This window comes from Lissotriton helveticus, chromosome 6, assembly GCF_964261635.1.
Source record: "Lissotriton helveticus chromosome 6, aLisHel1.1, whole genome shotgun sequence".
NCBI classification, from domain to species: Eukaryota; Metazoa; Chordata; class Amphibia; order Caudata; family Salamandridae; genus Lissotriton; species Lissotriton helveticus.
Window position 1 is genome coordinate 1281349349 of NC_136067.1, and position 20574 is coordinate 1281369922.

At 49.3% G+C, this 20574-nt stretch overlaps 1 protein-coding gene across 1 annotated transcript in view; it reads right to left on the reverse strand.

Moving 5' to 3' along the window:
* Nucleotides 1–20574, reverse strand: part of PYGB (glycogen phosphorylase B) — a 689075-nt gene that overhangs the window by 283067 nt on the left and 385434 nt on the right. The window contains exons 10-11 of the mRNA XM_078649032.1: nucleotides 19546–19692; nucleotides 17730–17893 (exon numbers count right to left, since the gene is read on the reverse strand). Coding sequence (XP_078505158.1) covers nucleotides 17730–17893; nucleotides 19546–19692 — 311 coding nt within the window. The remainder of the gene's footprint in view (nucleotides 1–17729; nucleotides 17894–19545; nucleotides 19693–20574) is intronic.

The window sequence follows — 20574 nt, forward strand, 5'->3', positions numbered from 1 at the left end:
TGTTACTGCTGTTCATGGGAATTTACCCTATAACTTCTCATTTCTGTGTGTAGGCAGTAATGGCCTGGTTATTTTGCTAAAACCCAATAAAATTTGTTGTGAAAAAAATAATTACTTTGTTTCAGAGAAATTATTTGATAGAAAGATAGACAACTGACATTTGATAATTCTAAAAACAATATACTGTAAAATGGTTTATTACAATTTAAAAGCTATTGTTAGACCTGCCATCTTTGGCGTGGTTTCCCCTATCTTTTTGCCTCTACCTCCTGTATTTTTTATGCTGTGTTGGATTTCGTTTTTGCTGGTTTAGATGCTCTGGACACTCTGCCACTGCTGATCAGTGCCAGAGTGTAAGTGCTCCCTATGTAAATTGTTATTCTGATTGGATATACATGTTTGGCATATTTGTGTCACCAATAAGTCACTAGTAAAGTGCACTGGGTGTGCCAGGGCTGGTGAAGACAAATGCTACTAGTGGGCCTGCAGGACTGATTGTGCCACCCACAGGAGTAGCTCTAAAATAGTGTCTAAGGCCTGCCACTGCAGTGCCTGTGTGCAGTTTAGAAACTGCCATGTCCTCCTGGTCAGTGTCCCCACTGACTGGGCCTAACTCTTCCCTTTTTGTGCGCATCAGTCACCCCTATGGAAGGCCAAAGGTACCCCCCTGAGCAGGGTGCAGTGTATGTAAAAGGTAGAGCATGTAATAGTGCAGGTGACATGCTCTGATAGTGAATGGCAGCCATTATATAGTTTTTCACTATTGTAAGGCTATCTTGCTCCATAGATTAACATGGGGGATGCTGGCTACAGTGGCTTCCAGCATTTCATCCCATAGGAACAAGATAGGACATAAGTATCTAGTATCCCTGAACTCAGAATTTAATAACACATCTTTTAGGAAAGGTTGTTTTTAAATCCTGTGTTTGAGAACAGCACTTTTAGAAATTTGCTGTTCTCTTGTCTGACCTTTCTGTGTGCCTTGGCCTGTTTGTGGATTGACTGTCTGGTTTGAGAGTGACAGGGGCTGGGGATGCCCCAGGAGGCTGGCTGAATCAGCCCTAGGCTGAATGACTGCATTTGCAACTGGAGTGGTGGGAGGAGTTAGCACCGGGGCCTGAATAGGGCTGTGCCTGCCTTCCACAATGCTGGGTCCACCTCCTGCTGGGCGGCTGACGACCCTGCCCCTCACTCTGAAAGGAAAGGAGAAGCCAGAAAAACAAAGTACTCAGGAGACACCCAGAACTGGTTCAGACCGGGCTCAGGGCCCACTTGCACAAAGAGAACAAAGACTTTTAGGGGTATAAGTACAGGACCCCTGACAACAGAAAATTAGATCATCCTGGAATCAAGAAGGAACCTCTGCCAAGGAGGAAGCTGACTCTGAAGAAGGAAGACTGTCCTGCTGTTGCTCTGCTGGACTGACCTGCTGTTGATTTGCTGCCAAGGAGAGGGGAAGGACTTTGCTAGTGTGCTGTGTCCCCTGTCTTGAAGGAATCTCCAAGGGCCTGAGAAGAGCTGGCTCCCTGTTCTGAAGTCCCAGGAACAAAAGGACTTCACCCCCAGCTTCCCTGAACTCTGCTGAGAGAGTTCTGTCCTTCCTAGAGTGCTTGATCCAGTTGTGGGGCCTCTGAAAGTTGTACCTGTGCTGGGAAGCTTGAAGCTAAGCTTGAGAGACTTTTGCAATTGAAAAGTGTCGCATCGCTCGCTTGCGGAGTGCATCCCCGACAGTGCGAGAAGATTCCCGCTGCAACGAAGGCCGAGATCGTCGCAGCGCCTGACGCCGCTGCCAGAGCCGTTGCATCCTTCGTTTGCGGGACGCACCAGACCGGTGCGGGAAAGTCAAACATCGCTGCGAGTATCGTCGCAGAGCCTGTCGTCGCTGGGTGAGATCACCGCACCGCTTGCTTGCGGACCGCATCACGTCGCTGCGAGCATCGTCGCAGAGCCATCGCATCGAGGAGCTGCGAGAGAGAGGATCACCGCTGGATCGCGCATCGTCTCCCCGGAGATCGTCGCAACCCCTACGAGATCATCGCATCGTGCCTTTGCGAGAACAAACTTCCTACGGAACCTACGCACCGGAATCCATACAAGTGGCCTTCCTCCCCATACAGACCGGAATCGTCGCAACACGCCCGCTGCTGCAGCGGGGCTGTCGCAAACGCCTCCCCAGGGTCTCAGGAGCAACGCATCGCTTGTTTTCCAATGCACCAGCTTCTGCTTTTGGAACTTTGTTGCAACTAAAAGGTACTGTGAGTAAACGTGACCAACTGTGAACTTTTCACGCATCTGTAGAGAATTCTGTCGCAACCTAGAGAATTCTATCGCAACCTAAAGAATTTTAACGCAACCTTAAGAACTCTTTTGAAACCATATTCTTGAACTGTGTATGTTGGATTTTTATCGTTTTGGTCTTGTGTAGTATAGATTAAATATCTTTATTTTTCTAAACTGTTGTGGAGTCAGTTTGTGGTGTTTTCACTGTGTTACTGTGAGTGTTGGTACAAATACTTTACACATTGCCTCTGGTTAGCCTAGACTGCTCGTGTCAAGCTACCTAGAGGGTGAGCAGGGGTTATCTCAGAGGGTTTCCTCCTTACCCTGACTAGAAGCAAGGGTCCCTATTTGGACAGTGGTACCTACCCCTGCCAACTAGAGACCCCCAGTTCTAGCAGCTATATAATAGTTACATATAAAAAACTATATAATTCCATCTTACAGTATTCAATATCCTCACAAATCAAGATTTCTCAATTAATCAACAACCCCTACTCCAGTCCAGCGTCAGTGAGTGCAGAATTTCTGCCGCCTCCACAGGAAGGTTCAAGGTGTTTGAAGGGTGCAACTATGAAATAAAGGCTTGGATGCAGAGCTGCCGTCTCCCACATAGGTGAGAGGGTTGAGACTGAAAGGCTAGAGATTCATCTCCTGACCAACACCAAGGGCATTCAGTGTTCTAGGCCTTAACCGAACAGTGCATGCTGCTTATGGCTATGCCTGTGTGGCTGTGTCATTTGCTCCAGCAGCCCTCAACTTGTCATTATTGTCATTCATCCAGTCCTTTCAGCGTCCCTCAGTCTGCCCCTCAATGTTGGTAACTACAACACTAACACGAGAGGTGTGGGAAGATGGCTGGAGCAAGCCTACACTTCCTGTTTCTTTATCGCAGCCTCTGAGGTTCTTTTTTATTCCTACCCCTAAACTTTGGGGTGGCATTTGTATTTTTCTCTTCTTTCTTCCTTTTCGCTTTTCTTGCCCTGGATCAAAGTCTGATGATGAAAATAAGTCCCAGTTCCCAAAATGAATGGAGTTACCCACCACCTGCAACCACCAAACAAATGAGTTAATATTTTAATTGAATAAGTCTCAGTAAAGTTTCAAGCACATTTTTAAATGCAAGTGTAGTGTTCAGCTCAAAACACATGGGGAGCTCAATGACATTCTAATCTTTTTCTCAGTAGAACACGCTAAATGAACAATCAATCAATCAATCATTTGTAAAGCGCACTACATACCCGCGAGGGTCTCAAGGTGCTGCGGGGAGGGGGGGGCTACTGATCGAACAGCCAGGTCTTGAGTATCCTTCTGAAGGTCAGCAGGTCTTGGGTCTGTCGTAGGCTCAGTGGGAGGGTGTTCCATGTCTTGGCGGCGAGGTGGGAGAAGGATCTCCCACCGGTGGTTGTTCTTCGGATGCGCGGGATGGTGGCAAGTGAGAGGTCGGCGTAGCGTAGCTGGCAGTTGGGGTTGTCGAAGGAGAGCCGTCTATTAAGGTAGGCTGGGCCGGTCTTGTGGAGTGCCTTGTGTGCGTGGGTGAGGAGCTTTAAGGATATCCTCTTGTTGATGGGGAGCCAGTGCAGGTTTCTCAGGTGGGGGTGATGTGGCCGTGGCATGGTACGTCGAGGATCAGTCGTGCCAAGGTGTTTTGTATGCGTTGTAGTCATTTCATGAGCTTGGTCGGGGCTCCCGCGTAGAGGGCGTTTCCGTAGTCGAGTCTGCTGCGGATGAGGGCCTGGGTGACTATCTTTCTTGTATCTGTCGGGATCCATCTGTAGATCTAGAGGAGCATACAGAGGGTGTTGAAGCAGTCGGAGGAGTCGGCGTTGACTTGCTTGGTCATTGAGAGCGTTGAGTCGAGGATGATTCCCAGGTTGCGTGCGTGGTCGATGGGTGTCGGGGCTGCCCCCAGTGCAGTTGGCCACCAGGAGTCCTCCCAGGCTGATGGGTTGGAGCTGTGAAAGAGGACCTCCGTCTTGTCCGAGTTCAGCATCAGACGGCTGGTCTTCATCCAGTCGGCGACGGTCTTCATTCCTTCATGGAGGTTGGCTTTCGCAGTGGTGATGGGGTCCTTGGTGAGGGAGAGGATCAGCTGAGTGTCGTCGGCGTAGGAGATTATGTTGAGGTTGTGCTGTCGGGCTACGTGTGCGAGCGGGCCATTTAAATGTTGAACAGCGTCGGGCTGAGGGAGGATCCCTGGGGTACGCCGCAGATGATCTCGGAGGCTTTGGAATTGAATGGGGGAGGCGGACGCTCTGGGTTCTGCCGGAGAGGAAGGAGGTGGTCCAATCCAGAGCCTTGTCTCAGTTCCCTGCGGCGTGAAGGCGTGCGCTTAGTGTGCGGTGGCAGACGGTGTCGAAGTCGGCAGAGAGGTCTAGGAGGATGAGTGCTGCGGTCTCGCCGTTGTCCAGCAGGGTCCTGATGTCATCGGTGATGGCGATGAGGGCAGTCTCGGTGCTGTGGTTCTGCGGAACCCTGACTGGGAAGGGTCCAAGGTTCTGTTTTCTTCGAGGTATCGGGTTAGCTGTCTGTTTTTTTTTTTGTAAATATTTTTTTATTGCAGCAAAATCAGAGAGTCATACAGTATAATCAAACCATTCCAATTGATGTTCAGTTGAAGCGCCGTCCCCTTACTCCTGTGTCACACAGCCATTCAGCTCACACCCCTGAGGTCGAGCGGCAAAGTCACGGGCAAAAGGAATTGCGCTGGTACAATCCGTGTATATCTAAAGCCACCAGTTGGATGGGAGATGGCAGAGCTGCTTTTTAGTCCTAACACACCCTCTCTCATGTCTCAAGCCCAGTGGAATCAGGAGTCAACGTACACCCCCCGCTAACAAAACCCCCTCCCTCCCCCCGTAACATCCCCGTCCCCAACTACCCCGCCCCCCTCGACCAGAGCCCCCCCGACAACCCCCCGCCCCCTTCCGGTCCCCCCACCCCCCCAGGCGTGCCAGATAGTCACCTAACCGAGCTCTCATCTCCTCTCGTAGGACCAGATCCGAGACATGGCAATCGGGTTAGCTGTCTGTTGACGGTTTTCTCAATGACCTTGGCCTGGAAGGGGAGTAGAGAGATGGGCCGGAAGTTCTTGCGGTCTCTTGGGTCTGCCTTAGGTTTTTTGAGTAGTGCTGTGTTGGACTTGGCCCTTTTTGCAGGGTCATCCCTGAACTTTATGCATTCCTCCTATATTTTTTCTGACCTGTTGTTGGCTATTTTATGACTCTGGGCACCTAACCACTGCTGACCAGTGCTAAAGTGCATATGCTCTCCCTATTGTAAATTAATGTATTAATTGGTGATTCCATGATTGACTAGTACAGTGCACTGAGTGTGCCTTGGGCGTGTAAATCCAAATGCAGCTAGTGGGCTTGCAGCACTGGTTGTGCCACCCACAGAAGTTGCCTTGAAAAATATGTCTAAGGTCTGCCATTGCAGAGCCTGCATGCAGTCTGGTACTGTCATGCTGACTGGGCAAGTGCACCCACTTGCCAGTCCCTAAACTTCCCTTTTCTTCATACTAGTCACCCCTATGGTAGGCCCAAGGGCAGGGTGCATTTCAAGTATAAGGTAGGACAAGCCCTGATGTGTGTGGCATGCCCTGATAGTGAATTACAGCCACTTTCGTTTTTCACTATTGCAAGGCTACCTGTTCTCCAAAGGCCAGAATGGGCTGCTAGATTATTACATGCTTATAATCCTAGCAGACTCAGAAAACATGGTAGAAATTAGAGTTTAGGGTGCCTGGAATAATAAAATAAATCTTTTAGTGAAGTTTATTTTAATTTTCTGTGTTTGCAAATACCACTTTTAGAAAGTAGGTATTTGCTTGCCTAACCATTTTAGCCTGCCTCTGCGAAGTTGTGTATTCCTCGTCTGGAGTTTGAGTGACAGGGCTGGGGGATTCCAGGAGACAGAATGAGTCAGCCAGTGGCGAATAGAGAGATCTGCATCTAGATGGGAGGGAGGAGTTGCACCTGGGACCTGAATAGGACTGTGACCGACCCCCACAGTGCTGGATCCACCCCCTTTGGTGCGTCTGATGTCTCTGCCCTGCACACTGAAAGAAGAGAAGGAAGACGTGTCAACAAAGTGCTCCAGGACTGTACTTGCCTTCCACAATGCTGGCTCCACCTCCTGTGGGGCGTCTGATGTGCCTGCCCTGCGCTGTGAAAGGAAAGGAGAAGTCTGGTAAACAGAGTGCTTCAGAACTGGCTTTGACTGGGCACAGGCCCCTCTCCCCTCAGAGAACAAAGGATTTTGGGGTATAAGTATTGGGACCCTGATCCCATGAAATTAGATCACTTCTGGACTTACAAGGCAAAACCTCTGCTGAGGAGAGGAATCTGAAGAAGCCGAGGAGAGACTATTCCCAAGGTGAAGTGCTGCTTGGGGTATTGGCCTGCAGTGGTTGCCTGACTGCCAAAGAGAGGAGAAAGAACTGTATGAACTTTACTTTCAACTTGTGCAAAAGATCTCCAAGGGCTTGGAAGAGAGCTTGCCCCCTGACCGAAATCCCAGGACCAGTGGACTTCACCAGCCTTTGTGAATTGCGGCTGGAAACACTGTTTCAGTAGCTACAGAGGCAGGGAGCTGTGACCGACTCTCACGGCCGGCCCGGTGTCCTGTAGGCACCGCATCAAGCAACGTCCGCCTCGAACAACGCAAGCTCCGAGCTCACTGACTCCGTCCCGACGCCGTCACCGGGCCGTTGCCTGCACCGCGATTGGTGGACACCGCGACGTGCAGCGCCTCGCTACACCGACTCGTACTGGTCTGACCGAAGCGGTCACTGATGCTGACTCAGAGTCCTGTGACCGCACCGGAGTTGGGCACCGCCTCGCACGCTTTGCGATGCACCGCCAGACTCGCACCGCTGTCCGGACTGATAGTCGCCAGTTCTAGAACTTCGGCTCTGTCGCTGCACTGCAAGCTGCAAGCATCGCATCGAAGCACCGTCTCGCCCTGCAACGCACGCCTTGGATCCACCGACTGTCAACAGGCCGCTGCCTGCACAGCATCGAGGGACAATGCGTCCTGCAACGCTTCTTTTCTGCACCGCGACGTACACTGGAACCAGCTCGCACATCCGTGCCAGGCGCCTCAAGTAAAAGGTACTGTGACTGAGTTTGTCGACATTTGAGTGGGCCCGTACCGATGCGGTCCTCTGGATTTGCTAGACCCTGTGTTATTTCAACAACGCTGTAGCCAGACCGGGCAACCGACTCGCACAGAACCTTAAATTAAGCCTTTTAACCAGAACTCTTGAAATCTAATAGTACTGTGGATTATTTTTGTCTTTATTGGTCTTGTGGTAACTCTATATAAAATATACTTATTTTTTATATAAAACCTTGTGTGGTGTCCATTTGTAGTGTTGTCACTGGATTACTGTATGTGGTCACAAATGGTTAACTTACAACGCCTCTGATATAAAGCCTTGCTGCTCGTGCCAAGCTACCAAGGGGGTGAGCAGGGATTATTTTAGGAGTGTAATCCCCTTACCCTGACTAGAGGAGAGGGTCCCTATTTGTCACAAGTACCTACCTGTGCCAACTAGAGACCCCCAATTCTAACATTGGTGATCAGCAGAAGGGATTCTGAATTTGCATTTGTGACTCATGTACAGTGTTAGTTGAACACGACTTAGTGAGTGCAGACCATAACGCAACCATGTACTTCTGATACTTGTTGTTGCCAGGGATCTCCATTTTTTTGAAAAGTCATGCCTGATTCAACCATCATGGAAGAGGCAGCATCTGTTGCATCTGTTGACTGTGATTGGGAGGAATAGAAAATAGAAAGCTACACCAACAAACAGCTCAGGAGCTTCTGCAAAAAGTTTAAAATTTCTGTGACCGGACTCTCCAGAAGGGAGCAGTTCCAAAAGGCGCTGAGAGCCTGGGTCGAGGCAAGGAATGCCCCTGGAAATGAGATTGAATTTGAGGATGCAGAGCAGCAGCTGGAGGGACCACTGGGTCCAGAAGGGAAGAGTGCAACCTCCCCATTGGGTAGCAGTGTTTCTGCCCGAGGCCTGTCCCCAGAAGAGTTGGCAGACAGGAGAGAAAACAGAATGCATGAAATGGAGATGGCCATGCTCCAGTTGAGTGTACAACTGGAGTTAGAGAATGAGAAATTGGCCCTGGAGGAAAAGAGAATGCAAATGCAGCATGAGTTGATAATGAGGGAGCTGGATTTAGAGCTCGACGGGCTTGAGACCATGAGTGTCTCAGCCCAGCAACAAGAAAGGTGTGTAGCTCAGAGATTGAGGTTTGCTGAGTTGGAGGTGGAGTCCAGCTCAGATGGTGGCAGCAAAATGGAATTTTCTAGTGCTGAGGGAGTAGTACACACACCAGAGATGAGGCACCTGACTTCGAGGGGGTTAGCATACACCTGGAGGTTCAAGGACATGTGGTAGCTCCAGTAGTGCGCAGTGTCCCTGAGGGGAATAGGGTAACGGGTGCAGGGGTTCATTGTCCTAGTGGTGGGAGGGACACTCTACTGACTTTAGATGAGAGGTGAAGGGAGAGGGGTGCCCCTAAAGTTGAAGTCCTGGTATGTGAGTGTGCAGACCGCCCAGAGGAGTGTGGGTTGTGTGACAGAGACAGTCAGATACTGTCTTGCCAATCTCAGGAGAATGGAGTGGAGTACACGTGTGAGGCACTGGATGGTGAGGTGAAGGATAGTTTGGTTAACCCCTGTAGGGGGCTGTGTGATCCAATTGTGGTAGAGCATATTGTAAGTCCCTATTTTCTAGAGCTATGCCAACACCTGTTGGAGAGTGAGTTCTCTGACCCCAGGGAGCCCACATTGGTAGCTGACCGTTGGTGGATTCCAGAGGGTCTGAAGAAGCATTGGGGAGTGATTCCAACAAGAATGGCTCAGGTATCTTCAAGTCCTGTGTAATGGAAGAGGTACAGTGTAGCCCAGTTAGGTCCCAGTGTAGTGGGAGGGGTGTAGGGGCTCACGTCCTGTCTCAGAGGAAGATGAGTGAGTGTAGGTTCTGTCCCAAGGTACCCGAAACCCAGTCTCAGGGCCTGGATGGTTTCTTAAGGGAACATCAGGTCGGGGGCCTAGGCTGTACTTGTAGGCCATTTGAGGAGGATCCCCAGTGTCTAGAGAACGTGGAGCCTCTGTAAGCAGAGCTCCAGTAGTTCTGGTGTCTGGCAGTGCCGTTCCAGTTGGGAGGGTGCAGAAGTCCAGATGGAGGGGCATGAGGGGCAAAGAGTCCCCAGTGGAAGAACCAGTGGGTCAGGGGGGAGCCAGAAGGGCTGCGTCACCAGTGAATGACCATGGTAACTCCACTTCTGTCCTGGGGGATCTTCGCGCACTGTCAGATGAACAGGGGTCGGGAGATCTGCGCCAGGCAGACTGTCACACAACACATGAGTTATGTTTCCCCCTCGGGGAGGGTATATGCACTCCCCAGGAAGTCCTGGTTTGCCAGACAAGTGTTCAACCGCAGGGTTTGGTCCCTGGGTTGGGAAGCCAGGTTCAGGCGTTGTCTGACCTGGAGGGAGGGGTGACTGTAATCAGTGTCCTGACCGATGTAGCTTCAAGGGGTACCACTCCAGGTGGGTGGGTACAGCACTCTGAAAGGGGGTGCAGAGGGAGGGAGTCCTTGCCTCTGACCCCGGTACAGCCTGAGGGTTTAGACCCTAGGTTAGAGAGCCAGGTACAGGTGATGTCTGACCTGGAGGGAGGGACAACTGTAAACAGTGTCCTGACCGGTTGGTCTTATAGGTGTACCACTGCAGTTGGGAGGATGCCATGCTCTGGAAGGGGGTGCAGAGGGAGGGAGTCCTCACCTCTGACCCCGGTGCAGCCCAAGGGTCTAGACCCTGGGTTGGAAGGCCATGTTCAGGGTGTCCCCCCCTGACCTGGTTGCCCAGTTGCAGGATAGAACGCCATGAACTGGTGGGCGAATTGTGCAGGACACCTGCCACAGGTGCCCTGACAAGTCTGGAAGGGGGTACCGCTCCAGGTGGGAGGTACAAAGCCCCAAGGAGGAGGACCAGGTGTGGGAGATCCCACCTCAGTCTCTGGTCCAGCCGCCGGGTACAGGCCTAGGGCTGGTGGGTCAGAACCAGGATGTCATACCTGACCTGACAGGAGGGAGAGTAGACAAAGGGTGCCAAGCACCTGGGGTTACTGCCCCCTGCTCTCGGATGCCACAGAGGTTTGAGAGCCCTGAGAGGCATAAGGCCTGGGTCTCATCCCTGACTACTGGCAGTGGCCACTGTGACTTGCTGTCTGTCTGTTGGGACACACCTGTGAGCAAATTATGGTTAGATGCTGCACCGGTGGTGTCCACAGGTGAAGAAAAGGGTTCCCCAGGGATTAGCTTGGTGGACCCTGAGAGTATGGACAGAGGAATTGAAATGGGTTCAGATTGGCGTAGAACTGGAATATGCCCCTGCTGTTGCGGGCTAGGTCCATGTTCTGTCGCCCTAAGCAGGGAAGCCCATCAAGGTAGTGATTGGTCTACCCTGCATTTTGGCTGGAAGGAGGTTGTGTTGGACTTGGTCCTTTTTGCAAGGAGATCCCTGAACTTTTTGCCTTCCTCCTATATTTTTTCTGACCCGTTGTTGGCTATTTTATGACTCTGGGCACTTTACCACTGCTGACCAGTGCTAAAGTGCATATGCTCTCCCTATTGTAAATTAATGTATTAATTGGTGATTCCATGATTGACTATTCGGTTTACTTGTCAGACCCTAGTACAGTGCACTGAGTGTGCTCAGGGCGTGTTAATCCAAATGCTGCTAGTTGGCTTGCAGCACTGGTTGTGCCACCCACAGAAGTGGCCTTCTAAAATGTGTCTAAGGTCTGCCATTGCAGAGCCAGCGTGCAGTCTTGTACTGTGATGCTGACTGGGCAAGTGCACCCACTTGCCAGTCCCTAAACCTTCCCTTTTCTTCATATTAGTCACCCCTATGGTATACCCAATGGCAGGGTGCATTGTAAGTATAAGGTAGGACAAGCCCTGATGTGTGTGGCATGTCCTAATAGTGAATTACAGCCATTTTCGTTTTTCACTATTGCAAGGCTAGCTGTTCTCCATTGGCCAGAATGGGCTGCTAGATTATTACATGTTTATAATCCTAGCAGACTCAAAGAACATGGTAGAAATTCCAGTTTAGTATGCCTGGACTCAGAATAGTAAAATACATCTTTTAGTGAAGTTTATTTTAATATTCTGTGTTTGCAAATACCACTTTTAGAAAGTAGGTATTTTCTTGCCTAACCATTTAAGCCTGCCTCTGCGAGGTTGTGTATTCCTCGTCTGGAGTTTGAGTGACAGGGCTGGGGGATTCCAAGAGACAGAATGAGTCAGCCCAGTAGTTAATAGAGAGATCTGCATCTAGATGGGAGGGAGAAGTTGCACCTGGGACCTGAATAGGACTGTGCCCGCCCCCCACAGTGCTGGCTCCACCCCCTGTGATGCGTCTGATGTCTCAGCCCTACACACTGGAAGAAGAGAAGGAAGACTGTCAACAAAGTGCTCCAGGACTGTACTTGCCTTCCACAATGCTGGCTCCACCTTCTGTGGGGCGTCTGATGTGCCTACCCTGCGCTGTGAAAGGAAAGTAGAAGTCTGGTAAACAGAGTGCTTCAGAACTGGTTGTGACTGGGCACAGGCCCCTCTCCCCCCAGAGAACAAAGGATTTTGGGGTATAAGTATTGGGACCCTGATCCCATGAAATTAGATCACTTCTGGACTTATAAGACGAAACCTCTGCTGAGGAGAGGAACCTGAAGAAACTGAGGAGAGACTATTCCCAAGCTGAAGTGCTGCTCGGGGGATTGGCCTGCAGTGGTTGCCTGACTGCCAAAGAGAGGAGAAAGAACTTTGTGGACTTTACTTTCAACTTGTGCAAAAGATCTCCAAGGGCTTGGAAGAGAGCTTGCCCCCTGACCGAAGTCCCAGGACCAGTGGACTTCACCAGCCTTTGTGAATTGCTGCTGGAAATGCTGTTTCAGTGGCTACAGAGGCATGGAGCTGTGACCAACTCTTACGACAAGCCCGGTGTCCTGTAGGCACCACATCAAGCAACGTCCGCCTTGAACAATGCAAGCTCTGAGCTCACCGACTCCGTCCCGACGCCGTCACCGAGTCGTTGCCTGCACCGCAACTGATGGACACCTCGACGTTCAACGCCTCACTACACCGACTCGTACTGGTCTGACCGACGCGGTCACTGCTGCAGACTCCAAATCCTGTGACTGCACCGGAGTTGGGCACCACCTCGCACGCTTTGCGACGCACCGCCCGACTCGCACCGTTGTATGGACGGATCGACGCCAGCTCCCGAACTCCGGCTCTGTCGCCGCAGCGCAAGCTGCAAGCACCGCATCGAAGCACCATCTCGCCCTGCAACGCACACCTTGGATCCACCGACTCTGTCAACGGGCCGCTGCCTGCACCGCATCGAGGGACAACGCGTCTTGCAACGCTTCCTTTTTGCACCGCGACGAACACTGGAACCGGATCGCACACCCGTGCCGACCGCCTCAAGTAAAAGATACTGTGACTGAGTCTGTCGACATTTGAGTGGGCCCATACCAACGCGGTCCGCTGGATTTGCTTGAATGTGTTATTTCAACAACGCTGTAGCCAGATCGGGCTACCGACTCGCACAGAACCCTGAATTAAGCCTTTTCACCAGAACTCTTGAAATCTAATAGTACTCTGGATTATTGTCATTATTGGTCTTGTGGTAACACTATATAAAAAATACTTATTTTTGATATAAAACCTTGTGTGGTGTCCATTTGTAGTGTTGTCACTGGGTTACTGTATATCGTCACAAATGCTTAACTTACAATGCCTCTGAGATAAAGCCTTGCTGCTCGTGCCAAGCTACCAAGGGGGTGAGCAGGGGTTATTTTAGGAGTGTAATCCCCTTATCCTGACTAGAGGAGAGGGTCCCTATTTGTCACAAGTACCTACCTGTGCCAACTAGAGACCCCCAATTCTAACAGGCGTTGATCTTGGCGTGTTTCCAGATCTCAGGGAAGGTCGCGGTCTCGAGGTAGAGATTGATGACGTTGCGCAGGTGGGGTGCGATGGAGCTGCTTGGTCTGTTGAAGACGTGGTACGGGAATGGGTCTGACGGAGAGCCAGAGTGGATTGTGCGCATGGTCTTGATGGTGTCATCAATGCTCACGCTGGTCCAGGCTAGCAGGGGGTCATGGTCGATGGTGTGCGGAGGGACTGTTGTGTTGCTGTCTGTTGGGGCTGTCTGGGTGCTGCAGCTGTCGTGGATGTCTGCTATCTTGCGGTGGAAGACGATGGCGAGGGAGTCGCAGAGGGCTTGCGACGGCGGGATGTCGCTGGAGTTGGAGAGTTCCTTCACGATGTTGAAGAGCTCCTTGCTATTGTGTGCATTGCTGTCGGGTCGGTCTGTGAAGGAGGTCCTCTTGGCCGCCCTGATGAGGTGGTGGTGGTTGCGGATGGCGTCCTTATGTGCTGCGTGCGTGGCTGTTCGGAGTTTGTTCACTGTGCCATTTCTTCTCTAGTTGCTGGCAGGCTTACTTGGAAGCTAGGAGTTCTGGGGTGAACCAGCTGGCCCTCTTGCTGGTGCCTCTGTGGGGGGGGGTTTCTTCAGCGGGGCGAGGGTGTTGGCGCAGTGCTCGATTGAGCGTTTGAGGCTGTGGGCAACGTCGTCGGTGTTGGAGGGTTTAGTGGGTGGGCTGAGAGCGAGGTTTGAGTGTAGTTGGTCTTCAGTGATTTTGCTCCAGGAGCGGCGGGGGATCTGTTGGGTGTGGTGGGCTTCTGGAAGGCGAAGTGGATGCAGCGGTGGTCGGTCCAGAGGAGTTCGGAAGTGTGGCTGACGGAGACGAGCGGGCTTGAGGAGAAGACGGGGTCAAGCGCGTGGCCGGCTGAGTGGGTGGGCGTTGTGACGAGTTACTTCAGTCCGAGGTTGGCGAGGTTATCGATCAGGGTTGTGGAGTTGTTGTCGTTGTTGTTCTCAAGGTGAGGGCGAGCGTGCTGATCAAGTCGGCAATGGAGTTGCTGAACTGGGGGCGGGGTCCGGTGGGGTCGGTAGACGAGGGTGCCTCTGAGGGTGGAGATAGGGTCTGTGTGGATTTGGAAATGCATGCGTTCGGCGGTGCTGAGCGCGTCGCCGGTGCTCGTCGAGACACTGATGCTGTTCTTGTGGACGATGGCTATTCCTCCTCCGACTCCGTTGGTGCGGTCTCTGCGGGTGATCTTGTAGCCGTCTGGGATGGCTATGGTGAAGTCAGGTGCGGAGGAGTCTTTAAACCAGGTCTCTGTCAGGAAGGCGACGTCCGGGGATGTTGTGTCGAGCAGGTTCCAGAGCTCGACGGCATGCTTGCGTGCGGAGCGGGTGTTCAGTAGTATGCATCGGAGGTTGTTGGGGTCTTTCTTGGCGGGTGGTTCGTCAGCTCTGAGGCTGGTGTAGCTGCAGTTCAGGCAGGTGAAGGGGCCGTGTGTGCGTTTCGGGGCGGCCTTGAAGCAGGTGTGGCTCCGTCTGGAGTTGAGAGCGTGCAGAATACTGGCGTCGTAGTGGCGGCGATCATCGTGGTGGGTGTGGGGGCCAGGGGTTCTGGCGCTGGGCACGGTCCAGGCGCAGATGGGCTTGCCTTAGGCGTGCCTTTGGCGCGCCAGCGGCGCGGCCGCACAGCTGCCGGCATATATGGGGAGGTGGGAAGGAGGAGCAGCTGAGAGGTGGGGGCAGCAAATGGGCAGTGGGCTGTCAGGGGGGCGGGGCCGCAGGGGCGCAGCGGCGAGGGCGGTGAGGGACAAGAAAGGTAAGAGAAGGAAAAAGGGGCACAAAATCGAGGGACAAACGAGTGGCACAGAAGGCAAAAGGGCACAAAAAATCAGTGGAACAGAAGGCAAAAGGGGCACAGAAACGAGGGAAAAACGTGTGGCACAGAGGGCAGAGGGGCACAAAAAAACGAGTGGAACAGAGGGCAGAAGGGCACAAAAAACGAGTGGCACAGAAGGCAAAAGGGGCACAAAACAAGGGAAAAACAAGTGGCACATGAGTCGGAAGGGCACAAAAAATGAGTGGAACAGAAGGCAAAAGGGGCACAAAAACGAGAGAAAAACGAGTGGCACAGAGGGCAGAAGGGCACAAAAAACGAGTGAAACAGAGGGCAGAAGGGCACAGAAAACGAGTGGAACAATGATATCAATAAAAGTCAGATAGCCAGATGTAGGAGCCCAAATACCGGTCGGTAACGGCCGATTTCGGCTGTTACCGACCGGTATTTAGGATTTGGCATGTAGGGGGGCATGTCATGTACAGAATCGGTAAATTTACCGATTCGGTAAATATACAGAATCGGTAAAATACCAAATCGGTAAATTTACCGATTCTGTAAATGAGATGTAGGTGGCACTTCAAAGAGTGCCACAGGCCCTTAAGAGTCGGTATTTTACCACCCAATCCTATTGGGTGGTAAAATACCGAATACAGGTGTGCATGCACATATGTGCATGCACACCTGTGCAATGTGACACACAGACATGCCCTTAGGGCATGTATGTGTGCCACATGTTACACGTGCCTGTATTTGGGGTGCTAAAGGGTGTCAAAGTGACACCCCCTGCACCCTTGCAGGATTCGGTATTTACCGAATCGGTAAATACCGATTCGGTATTGCCCATTGATTCCTATGGGCTTCAAGGCCCATAGGAATCAATGGGCAATAGCGAATCAGTATTTACTGATTCAGTAAATACCGATTTTTACAGATTCGGTATTTCAAAAAATAAATTCACCTACATCTCACTCCTTCTAATTTACCTACATCTAGCCCAGAGTCTCTAGAGGTAACTTCTTAGCATACCTAAGATCTGCTTACGTGTTCAAAAAGCCATCTTGCCCACAGATGGACACAAATTTCAAAATTCTTATTCACACAAATTAAGAATCTACATACGTTTAAGCCTGCAAATGGAACTTAAAATTCACATCTTGGGAAGACTTTCATCGGTACTGGCTTCAGGGTATGGAGTGTGATTGGGGTAATTTCAGAAGGGGTGTTCATGCAAAATGCATTGAGCACCCTCAAAGTTGAAGCTTTGCGAGTATTCACAACCATTTTACATGGCCATTCCTCAAGGAGCACCCAACATCCATACTCCAAAAACGATGCGTCCAATTTGTCTCCTGGGTGGGAAGGGAGGACAACTTTCCCATATTGATGGCTGTTAAAGTACAGTTCTGGCTTGCATAGATTTCAATCAGTGGCCCTGAGACTTTCTTACCAATCAGTGAAGAGCTGGAAGTATTGTGAAATCATAGGAGTCTTATACGACTCCATAAGTAACTTTAAGAAGAACATTCTTTCATTTATTTTTCAGTGTCTCCTCCAGACGAGCAGAAGGGCTACATACTTGAGGAAATTGATTTTTTGTACTTTAGAGCAGGCCCATCACTGGACAGGCCTTGTTTACTAAACCTGTGGCCACCTCTGGGATTGGACTTGGTGGTGGCAATACGGTGCTTCACAACTGCGTTTTCCCCTCTCTCACCCAGATGACTGAAAGGGCTACATGCTATGAAGAACATGAATTATTTGTGCACGTTTCTTTTGGATGAATAACTTAGTAAAGCGCTTCAAACCAAAGTTAGTATGTTATCCTTTCCATTGAGTAATCAAAAGTCATTGACAAAATCAAAATAAGGAAAAACGTGTGATGCTTGGCCAATGCCCAAATACCAAATATTTCAAATAGAGGAAGAAGAAAGTTTCTGAATGGTAAATGGTTGTACTAGCTGTCACTCTTGAAAAAAACCTCTTTGGACAGTGTTTTCTGTCTTTAAATTTGATCACTACACTATGCCTTTCCTCTGCTCCTCCCTAAAACCTTCAGTTGTACCATGCTCAAGAAGATATGCTTAGGGGCAGGAGATAAATTCCGCTCCACTGGGGGGAGTTCTCCGAGTTTTGCCCACTGCGGTACGCTTGTAATGTGGAGTTCTGCCCAAACTCCACCAACTGCTGTGTGGTGGAGTCTTTTCTCACACGTGGCTCGCCAACGGTAAGTTGGAGAGCGTGAGTAGGAACTGGCGTCCCCTAGCGTGACTTTCGGGAGCTAGAAGGGCACCAGGCAAGATTTTCTCAATGTTGGCGGTTGCGACAGTTTGTGGTGAGAAAGTTGCCGCTCGAGAAGAAAATCTACTCGAGCGGCAGCAAAGAAGCAGCAATCTCTGGCGTGGTGCTGTTCGTCCTGATTTTGAGGCACGTAACAAGCTCCCAGCTTTAAAAATCAACACGAGCAGCGTGACGCGCCAATTTCTGCCCATTCGCAGAACTCTGTGGAATTTTCATGTAACTCTTTGAAACTCCTCGAGTTCCGCCCACCGCTAGAGAGGTTTCCATGACCAGGTAACCCATTTGCCAGTACACCGAAGATCCACATAAAAAAATAATAATAAAAAAACAAACTGGATTTGCATTTTACTTACACAGAATTTTTAACAATTTCAGAATGAATTCTCGCCACGCCATTTACAGCATGAGATCCAATCACACAGAGGTGGGCCATGTTAATTCTCTTGCAGTCCCCTTCTTCCACAATCGACATTGTTCTCAAGCGGTCCATGTCTCCAGGGAACAGTGCAGCTACTTTCTGTTACAGAATACATTAAAGAATGTAAGCCCAGGTATAGCAGACAGACCTTCTCCTCCCAAACATTTTCTAAACTTCAATAACGTTCTATATTATTATGTGAAGTAATATCCAAGACACAAGTATTTCCTCATCCTGCGGTATTTGCTACAATGTCAACCATCACAAATCGGTGAGTATTAGAAACTGTTAAATATAAGTTGTGTATGAAGACTTTGTCACACCCTCTCACAATATAGCACCATCAATACAGTTTATATATTATTCCATCAACAAACCTAGGTCTTTGTCTGTCAACATGATAAGGACACAGCAATAGATCACTGAAAACTTTCATAACAGATTCCCACATTCTAGGTGTGATGTGAGAGTAATCAATAGATGCAATATAATACAATAATCAGAGGTCACCCAAGAGATTTTCTGAAAGAAGACTTTTACTATTTCCATGTCAAGGACATTCATTATAAAAAATTAACACTTGTTTCCACCCTGGCACATCTGCTTCTGAAACCCACAGGGGCCATCATGAAGGTCAACTTAATCACCGGTATCAGAAGTCAAGTTTAGTTTAAGACTCACAACTTGCAGTTGGGGTGAGGGGAAGAGGAGCGGACAAGGAAACCATCATCACTAAAATTGTATTTCAGGTTGGTTACAGCTTGGTTCTAGAAACCTGCTTAAGCGTGAAGAAGGGAGTGAAGATTGTCCAATAATGGGAGAATGGGAACAGCTCAAAGTCATTTGTGAGTGCACAAGAAGTCTGACTCGGGTTAAATGCAACTTATTTTAACAAGATGTAGCTAGGACTTTTAAGGAAAGGTATAGTATTATTTTTAAATCAGTGTACATCAGTCCTCACTATTATTGCTGATGGTACCTTTGAAATTTATCAATTTTCATATATGGTAATTACCTGGATGTACACACTTTATTCAGTACTTATAGACAGGCCTGTGGCCCTTTAAAGTGTCCCATAAAGAGCGGAAAAGCCAACATTGATTGGTAGTAACCAATCGGAAACCAATCGGTGTACACGCGCTTTACAAGAGATTTTAACATAACATAGCACATTTGGTGATCACCTTGTCTCACCACCCTCATCCATTATCACCAAGCCCTGCTTATATATCATGTGTGTCACCTCCGGGAATTTTAAAAGAAAGTATTTAATTTATATGTGTTCACTATTATGTGTGTAGTGTTCAAAAAATATTTATATCTGATGTTGGACTTTATATTACTAAATTCACCTATTTTACGAGAATGCCATGTTTTAAGGAGGGAACAATAAGCTAGTTGTATTTATTTATGTTTTTTAAATATGGGTCGTTCCTGCCTTGAAGGCCTTACCAGAACAATAAGGTCATTTTAAAACACCCTCTTTGGATTAAAATCCAGCAAGAAGATCCTCTGCTTCGGGCGTTGAGCCCGTCATTTTCCTTGTATATTATCCTTTAAAGTTATAAACCTGAGTCTCATCCCATCCAAAATCTCAAGTCCTCACATTTTTTTTGAGGGTGCTTTTATTTATTAGGATTAATCCGCAAATTTTTAAATAATTTTACATTCTCTATCTGAAATAGTCATCTCCTTTTACACTGCCTGGCTGTTTCAGTGTTGGATGAACTAGCGGCATCTTTGTTCCTTACGTCAAGGTGCTTCTGATTGATGGCGTAAATGATCTCCAGGTGACGAGGGAGCAGCTTCTCAAACAAATGGACTGGCCATCGCTCCAGAGCTTCGGGCAACACTGTGTGGTTGGTATAGGCACAGGTCCGCACTGTTACCTCCCACGCCTGGACAAGAACAAAATAAGCCTTTAGAAAATCAAACGCTTCATCATCCACAAAATATACCACAATTAGGGTTTAAACAGGGGGCCACATTTTTGTGTACACTTTTATTTTATCATGGTTTAATAAATATTCAGATTTATTCGAGCAAATCCAATTATATACAGTTTTTGCAATCACAGGGAGGGCAGCTTATTTTGTTTAATATATATGTACTGGTTTGAACAAAAAGTTACATTTCTTCAACATCCACCTCTTACTTGTATCAAACATGTAACAAACTTTGTCAGTTCACAAACATGTTGAGATCACCTACAGTAACAGACAATTTTCCTAAACACCGCCATTGTATCCGGCAGCAGTGGAGGACTTCCACTGATCTGCAAATAAGCGCTTAGACAGAACTACACACAGTGATTTCCTTCCGTATCAGCACTAGCCCCACTAAGCTCATCGTAATACACTGAGACGGAAGGCCAATCGTGTAATAATTGTAAGATATTTAATCTCTTCCACCCATTGGGTTTCTCCACCGCAAGAGCACCAGAATATATGTCGGAACATTGTAGGGGACTCTGCAGATGTTGTCCATTTGTCCCCTCATGCATGACCTGACTGGCTAGTTTAGCTTGTTGAAGTCTTTTAGAGTACATTAACTTGAACTGTACCTTGTTTGATGTTGATTCGAAGCTGCTGCATGCCCGCTGCACTTCATTGCCCTCAACTGGTGATCAATCTATCATTGTTCTCCTCTTCATGCTGAATGAGCTTTCAAAGGAATGTAAGCTGGACGAACAGTATGCCATGCACCGAGCTGACAGTTGCGCCACTCTCCCTTGTCGTCAATAGCCTGATTAATCCATGGACTTGGCCACTGTGAACATG